General features: G+C 39.0%; 1 protein-coding gene across 1 annotated transcript; it reads left to right on the top strand.

The window, feature by feature from the left end:
• The first annotated feature begins 5,637 nt into the window (after nucleotides 1–5,637).
• On the top strand, nucleotides 5,638–6,788 carry LOC115684632 (protein MKS1-like). The gene has a single exon (XM_030609453.2). The coding sequence runs from the start codon at nucleotides 5,661–5,663 to the stop codon at nucleotides 6,438–6,440; it is 780 nt and encodes a 259-aa protein (XP_030465313.1). The 5' UTR covers nucleotides 5,638–5,660; the 3' UTR covers nucleotides 6,441–6,788.
• Nucleotides 6,789–8,204: the final 1,416 nt, after the last annotated feature.

Genomic DNA, 8,204 nt, shown 5'->3' with positions numbered 1-8,204 from the left:
AGTCTATTTGTATTGCTATTATGTTTTTTTTCATAAAGACAGTTTATCTCTTAAAAGCAAAAATAAATTCAAGATTTTTTGTTCTCTATGTTGCGCTTCGTGCGTGTTTGTGAGTTTTACTCGTGTTGCGAATTGCGATTCATTTCATCCTCATTTCCACTGCGTCAGGTGGCATCAGAGCAAGATAGTCGTGGGAATGCGAGGCTCAATACTAAATTTACTTATTTCCTATTTTAAACTTAAAATTTCATCCGGATTTTTTTTGATTTAACGAATTACGATTCTTTAGCATGTTTAGTCTATTTGTATTGCTATTATGTTTTTTTTCATAAAGACAGTTTATCTCTTAAAAGCAAAAATAAATTCAAGATTTTTTGTTCTCTATGTTGCGCTTCGTGCGTGTTTGTGAGTTTTACTCGTGTTGCGAATTGCGATTCATTTCATCCTCATTTCCACTGCGTCAGGTGGCATCAGAGCAAGATAGTCGTGGGAATGCGAGGCTCAATACTAAATTTACTTATTTCCTATTTTAAACTTAAAATTTCATCCGGATTTTTTTTGATTTAACGAATTACGATTCTTTAGCATGTTTAGTCTATTTGTATTGCTATTATGTTTTTTTTCATAAAGACAGTTTATCTCTTAAAAGCAAAAATAAATTCAAGATTTTTTGTTCTCTATGTTGCCCTTCGTGCGTGTTTGTGAGTTTTACTCGTGTTGCGAATTGCGATTCATTTCATCCTCATTTCCACTGCGTCAGGTGGCATCAGAGCAAGATAGTCGTGGGAATGCGAGGCTCAATACTAAAGTTTTTTGGGAACAACCATCTCGCCAACAAAGGTAGGGAGGTATAGGTCCTTCGACGGTAGCCTTAGAAGTTTAGAGACAACGAATCAGTCAAGTAAAGCTCATTGGTCGAATGTGGACGATGCGCCAATACTCCGACATGTGTCTTGCCGCTCGCAATCATAGAGGTAATGCAAAGTGCCATGCGGTGGGTACATGGGCGAACATTCTCTCAACTCTTGTTTTATGCATAATGGAATAGATTAGTAAGGAAGCCATTAGGATTAACATTAGCATCGCTGAAGATATGGATTTGATAAATAATAGACCCAACACAATGTAAAGATAAAGAGCCCAAGGTGTCTTCTTGCATGGGCTTAGATCAATCCTTTGACATTTTCCTTTTCAATTATAGGTAATCGTTCTTTAGATTTTGACCCCCTATCCCCTCTATTACTTCCCATCATAAGACCTTTCTCGGGCTCAAAATGGGCGAATAAACAAATCTCTTAATAGAATAAACCCAACAATAAAAAAACATTTGTTCAGGCAGCATGAAATTAAGTTAAATGAGCTTCTACGGTTCTACCTCATTAGCAGCAACATCAAAATGCTCTTCGTGTCTGTATACTCTCAGCCTCACTTATTTACCCAATTGAATTGAGATCAAAAGGCCGACACGACTGTTAAGTCCAGATCCAGCCCGTGTGAGTTAGCTGCAAGAAATCATGAGATTTACTTGCTCCATTGCAAGACTAATGCCAACTGGACTTGGGCTAATTCAATCATAAGTTAGAAGGATTCAGCTGAAAGCACGTTGCTAGCTCAACCATAGCGGTTAGGAGTTTCGTTTTGACCCGAAAGAGAATGACACAAATTGTCAATCTTTTTTAATAGTCGGAATGTCGCTTTAGTCTCTTCATTTTTCATAACCTGCAGTAGTTTGCCATAACTAATTTTTGAAGGGATAATGACACAAATGATCCCTGAATTTTGACCAATTATTCAATGTGATCCCTAAAATTTTAATTTATTTAATGTCATCTTTAAACTTTAACTCAATATGCAATGTGGTCCATTAATTTTTTATACGTATTCAATGTAGTCCATGAACTATACGAACATGTTTAATGTCAACATTGAACATTTTCGTATAGTCCATGGACTAAATTAAATATGTACCAAATGTTTAGGGACCACATTAAATAAATTAAAAGTTCATAGACGATATTACACATTGAGCTAAAGTTCAGGGATCACATTGAATAAATGAAAAGTTCATGGATCACATTACATATTAAGCCAAAATCCAAATACTATTTATGCCATTTTCCCTTTATTAAAAGTGCATTGTTCTCGAAGCGCATGATACCAAAAAGGAGGGCAAAGGTGGGCGTCGAACAATTTCGGACATAGTTATAGGCTTCACAACTCATTTATGTCAATAATTACATGTGGGGTGAGCATGGTTATAGGGTAAAATCTGGAATTGAAGAATCGGACTGGTAGGAACCTGTTTGGTTCTAGATTCTAAGGTATGCATGATAGGTTCTAAGTTCCAAAAATTGGAGAAATTATTTTGACGGGTAGGTTTCAGGTTCTAAATAGATGGAACTTGAAACTTGTAACAAGTTTTGTATTTTTCTTAGTCTATATCTTTGCGTGATCCTGCAGTATTCCATGGCATTCAACGATGAGTGTAAAATCTGGAACTACTAGCCCGAACTTCCATTTTATAACTGAGACTTTTAAGTTTATTAATGTTTTATATTCTTCGGATGTCTAAGTATAAATTATGGTCAGTGGATTGTAGCAACAAGTGATGGTAATTACAGATAATGATTCACTACAATCGTTCAATAAATAATACAGGTGGAACTTGGGTATATCCTGAAACCGACCTTAAAATCTGTGACACGGTAGGTTCCAGATTCTAAGCTATGTTGGATAGGTTCAAGATTCTAAAAAAATAAGAAACCTATTTAGAATCCAGGTGGAAATTATACAAACCTGGAATCGTTCGTTCATACCGCAAACGACTGAATTTCAATCGAAAATCACGGACAATAATCAGTTGAGGAGACCGAAGTCTCGTTCTTTCCCTTTGTCACTTCGTATTTATTGCGTGTTCACCATCGTTGAAAAGTCACGGTTTCGTCCCTTCTCTGCCCCGATTAGGTGGGACCCATCTATTTCCTTTTACGGATATGAATATCCTCGTTAATTAGCAATAAACTCGTGAGACTTGAGGAACCAATCATATAATTAGCGCACGAGACATTATCGAGCCACAACATTTCTACATGATGACATCACACTGCCACCTTCGGTGTAGGAGTGGGAAGTTTGAAGAAATCCAAGCAACTGGAGTCAAACAAGATCAGGTCCAATCGAGCTGGTGATCTTTGGCAACTCCTATGCATTTGAATGGGTCCAAGAAAGCTTCACCCAAACACTCCCTATTCTTTGGGTTGGCTTGGCTCATCATCTTTGTCCAATTTTTCTCATGTCTACATCAATATATTAAACCTCCCCACCTCTTCTCTTGGTGGGTGTGATTCATATTCCTCATCGACAAAAAAACACGAGACTCCCGCTCCCCAATGAGCGGGCGGGGTTGCAGAGGTAGCTACTCCGAGCCTCTGCTGAACGTAATCTTAATTTAAAGGTGAATCAGGATAAATATTGTGTCCCGATTTCTCTTTCTTGATTTTACTCTCTATTTCATTATAAAGTTTTTCTACGATACTTAGAAATCTTCAAGCACCTCATAAATTTGCTGCATTGGTCCAATCGCTCATCCCGTGTCTCTGGAGAATGAAGCGAAGGATTTACTTGCTTGGTTTCATGGGTTGAGATAGCTGAAAAGGAGAATTCATTATAAGAAAAGCAAAGCATAAAAAAATAAAAGTCACGTCCGAAAAACACAAAAGAACCTTAGATGCCGTGAATAGTCAACCTTCAACATTGAAACATAATGAAACCGTTTCACTGTGATCCCAAGGGCCTCTCCAACATGTTTAAGGACCGAGGTCGATTTCACCTGACCGCAAAAGCTTCATCCTAGCACCCCCATAAAAAGACGATATAGAAGCGTTTTTGAGAAGGTCAATGCATTAAATTAAGGGAAAGGAGCCACCGAAAATCTCAAATATTGCGACATATTAACACTAAATTTTTTCTTGTGACACCAAAAATTTCAAACTTGTGCTTGAGTGACACATTTACTGTTCGTCAAGATTTTGTCAATGAGTATCATTAAAAATCTACCTGTATGGACGCTGGAAGGAAAATGGTGTTGACATATACTCACGCGACTTAAATGAAATATAAAACAACATAAAAAAATTCCAAACTTGTGCCTGTGTGACCATTTATCATCCATCGAGATTCTGTCAACGAGTATTGTTAAAAATCTACCTGCATGGACGCCGGAAGGCAAATTGTGTTGACATGACACCCACGTGACTTAAATGAAATAAAAACGACGTTATTTTGGCTAAAAAATCATCTAATGGAACATTAAAAGAGGGTAAATGTGTCACTATGTACAATTTTGGGGTTTTTTATATCACAATAAACATTTCATGATAAATGTGTCACACTGAGCATAATTTGGGATATTTTATGTTACAATAAAAAATTCAGGGTAAATATGTCACAGTAGATATAGTTTGGGATTTTTTATGGCCATTTTCCCTAAAAGTAATTACTTATTTTGTTGTCATATTATAGGTATGAGATTATCGATATCACTCATTTCATTGTATCCGAGCTATTCCATCGCTATATTTAGACATAAAATGCCACATTTCTCGATGCAAAAAAGTCTCAAATCTTGTCCGCACTCGAATTACCGGCTATATACTCCGTGCCTAGCATTTTTCTTTTGTCTGCAACTGAAAATTTGTGAAATTTTTTTGCGAGCTAAACGAGTAAGCCATTACAAATTCGCAATCCCATTGCAGATTGCGAGCTCATCTAGAAGATTAAAACTCCTAGTACATAGCTAACAAAAACCAAATCCAAATGCAGCACTTCTTCCCGTTTTCTCTTTCTTGCTTTATCTGTTTTGTTAATGGCTAGGGAGACCGGACTCAGTCTTCCAAGTAGTCTTGGCGGTAGTGCCGTCAGGCTCAAATTACAATGACAAGCTCGAACATGAAAACATTTGACAGTTTAAATTTTGGTGCTGCACTTTCTAACATGATATCGGAGTCAGTACTATCTCTTTCTGCGATTGTGCATCCACCCCCATCAGTCAAATTTTCACATGTCACTTGTAATCCGGTTTGCACGCGAGGGGAGATCCCAATTGGTCAAATTTCACGTGCCGCTCGTAATCCGGCTTGTACGTGAGAGGGAGCGTTGAAATATTATCTCATATCACTTGATAACGAATCATAAATGCTCTTTATATTCATGTGATATCCATTCACCTATCAGTTTAAGTTTTTAAAGCAGTATGTCTCACATTGTATCAAAGTAATAATATATTGAGTTCGAATCTTTTCAGGCTACGCTTAATCGGCACTAGTACGATAAAAGTATCACTATAGTAAATTTTCTTGACCTAATTGTTTGCAAACATTTGTCGTACATGGACATCTGAGGTCACCATGAAAAACTCCCCACGCTATTCGCGACTCCTTCTAACCCTTCCTCAAAGTTAGACGAATTCAAACACCCATAAAACCACGAAACCGGCCTTAAATATATCCTTAAAATATTATTACTTTTATAATAGGCCCATTTCACTTCATTATTTTGTAATAATAGTCCCCTAATATTTTATTCCCCATCCTTCATTGACTTGCTCCCTTTAAATATGTCACGTAAAACCCTCATATTCGCTGGTCTCTAGTAGAATAATAATGCGCTTGACATCACCATTAACATTTCCTCCCTCACCATCATATCTTTCTTTCCCATCTCCGCTCCATCATTTCATCTTCCAAGCTGCAGATCCAATCGTTCCCGACATGGACTCCGACTTCCCTGCCGGCAAGTCACCTAGGCGAGAGCTCCTAGGCCCCCGCCCGGCACCGCTCAAGGTCCGCAAAGACTCCTACAAGATCCGGAAGCCCCCCATGGCCCCCCAGCAACAGCCGTCGCAGCAGCTGCCGGCCCCGCCCCGCCCGCCGGTCATCATCTACGCCGTGTCCCCGAAGGTCATCCACACAAACCCTAGCGATTTCATGTCGCTAGTCCAGCGCCTCACCGGGGCGTCGTCCACGTACTTGCCATCCCCGGTGGCCTCTGGTGGGGTGTCGCCGGCAGCACGGTTCGCGACGGTCGAGAAGGCGAAGCTGCCAGAAGGGAAGCAGATCAGGGGCGGTGGGGACATATTGGAGGAGATAGAATCGATGGGGCAAATCGGTCATGGTGGAGTGGTGGAGAGGACCGGGTCAATACCAGGGATCTTGTCGCCCGGGCCGGCCTCGCTCCAGCCGATCCCCGCGACCTTCTTCTCGCCGCTGTCGGACCCGAACCCGCTGAGCTTCTTCCATGACTTGAGCCCAGCTCTTCACAGCACCAAGAACCACTTCACGGAGAACAGTTTTTTGCTTCAGAGTCCATCCCCATTTATCTCGCCTTGGATAACTTCGCCTGCCCCATCTCTAGATTTTTTCAGTAATTTCTTTGACTTGTAACACAACAGACTAGAACTAGGACAAACATTTTAAAAACATGGGTGGTTTAACCGTGGAAATTGCTGTAATTTCTCAACCTTTGTTGAGATTATAGAGAGAGTTTGAATTGGAATCGCATTCGATTCTTTATTTGTGGCCAGCAAGTTGGAAGCTTGTGGCTTGGATTTTGGTGTTGCTTTCTTTCAATTTAGTATGGTAGGCCAATTGATAGATGATGCGGCCAGTCCTGGCTGAATAAATTCATTGTAATAGCTACCGGTCCCCCTTTTGTCATCCAATTTTCTTCTTCTCTTTTGTTATTTTGCAGGAGATATCATTCGCAAATGTTTGACACTATGTGATTATACGCTTCTTCTTGTTGCAACATGCTTCCGGCAAAAGAAGATTTGCTAATCAGCACTTCTATTTTTCTGTCGCATTTTCTTATGCTAAACGGCCAAAGAGAAAAGAGAAGACTTCGTGCGAAACATTCAAACCTTGTATTGACCTCCTTGAAAAGGGTTGTGTCATTGTGCTTGGCCCGGTCTGATGATTTGTGCTTCTTTTTTCCTTGATGAGAGCTAGAAATGTGAATCCTCGTCAGGTGAATGGCTTGCTTCCGTAGGCCTAACACAATTGTTGTGAATATTGCCTATGTTAGAAATTTCAACCCAAAAATTTAAGCATGAAAATAAGGAGCAATAGCTCTGATATCATGTTAGAAAGTCCAATCCAAAAACTTAAATTGATAGGTAAATGGAGACTACATGAATATAAAAAACATTTAAAATCCGTTGTCAAGTGTTGTGGGACAATACTTTAACAGTTCATAAGAGATTGTTCTTCTCAATCTAAGTCGAATGCCGAGTCTTAACATGTTCATGGTCCGAACCCTGTCCTACAAGTTTAGATGTTGACTCCAAGATGGTTGACTTTTAATGCAAACTTGTTTTATATATAGATCGACATATGGAACAAGCTCATAACGAGGTGAGAGAGAGTCCATCTAGCAAAGCTATATATCAATATAATTTCTCGAAAGGAAAATGAAGCCAGTGCTAGGATAGCAACTTTCGTTTTGGCTCTTTTTGAAGTGTTTGGGAACATAAATCCGCTTTTTGTGAGCACCTTGAAGTTGTAGCTAAAGGAGCTTTTGGAACCTCTACAAACATAATTCTGTCGTTTCTCAAGATTTTGAAACATATGCTGCCAAACGTTAGATAGACAGATAACGAAAGTAGGCACAACTCAATTTTACGTCACGAAGGGCAACTAAAAAGAGGTTGTGTCATGTGGCAAACTCACGATGAGTGTCGTGAGTCAAGACAACCTTCTTTGTAATTAGCTAGCCAAAATACCCAATCAAGATCCGAAATATCTTTGATCTCGCCAGGTCAATACACTAAACTTAAAACCGTGTTTTTGATGTTAAGTCTCACTTTAACGATCACAATCTCTTGATTTACAATTATAAAATAACTCTAATATATCATCTCACGATCATGTGTCATTTTATGTCATATAAAGCAATATGAACAAGTTCATAACGGATTACTAGATTTTAGCCAAAAGGCCAATAAAGGTATAGGTCTAGAAGACATTTGATGTTTGCCAAACTTTAGATAGACAAATAACGAAAGTAAGCACAACTCAATTTTTCGTCACAAATGGAAACTAAAAAGAGGTTGAGTCATGTGGCACGCTCACGATGAGTGTCGTGAGTCAGGACAACCTTCTTTGTTATTAGCTAGCCAAAATACTTAATCAAGATCCGGAATATCTTTG

This window comes from Syzygium oleosum, unplaced genomic scaffold (genome assembly GCF_021117445.2).
Source record: "Syzygium oleosum isolate NSW1041296 unplaced genomic scaffold, Sole_v2.1 Sole_v2.02, whole genome shotgun sequence".
In the NCBI taxonomy this organism is placed as follows: Eukaryota; Viridiplantae; Streptophyta; class Magnoliopsida; order Myrtales; family Myrtaceae; genus Syzygium; species Syzygium oleosum.
The sequence above is the reverse complement of the archived record's forward strand: the minus strand, read 5'-3'. Positions and strand labels throughout refer to the sequence as shown.

What these genes read in the sequence shown, in the direction of transcription:
- LOC115684632 (XM_030609453.2), top strand. Translation starts at nt 5,661, where the DNA reads ATGCGCTTGACATCACCATTAACATTTCCTCCCTCACCATCATATCTT.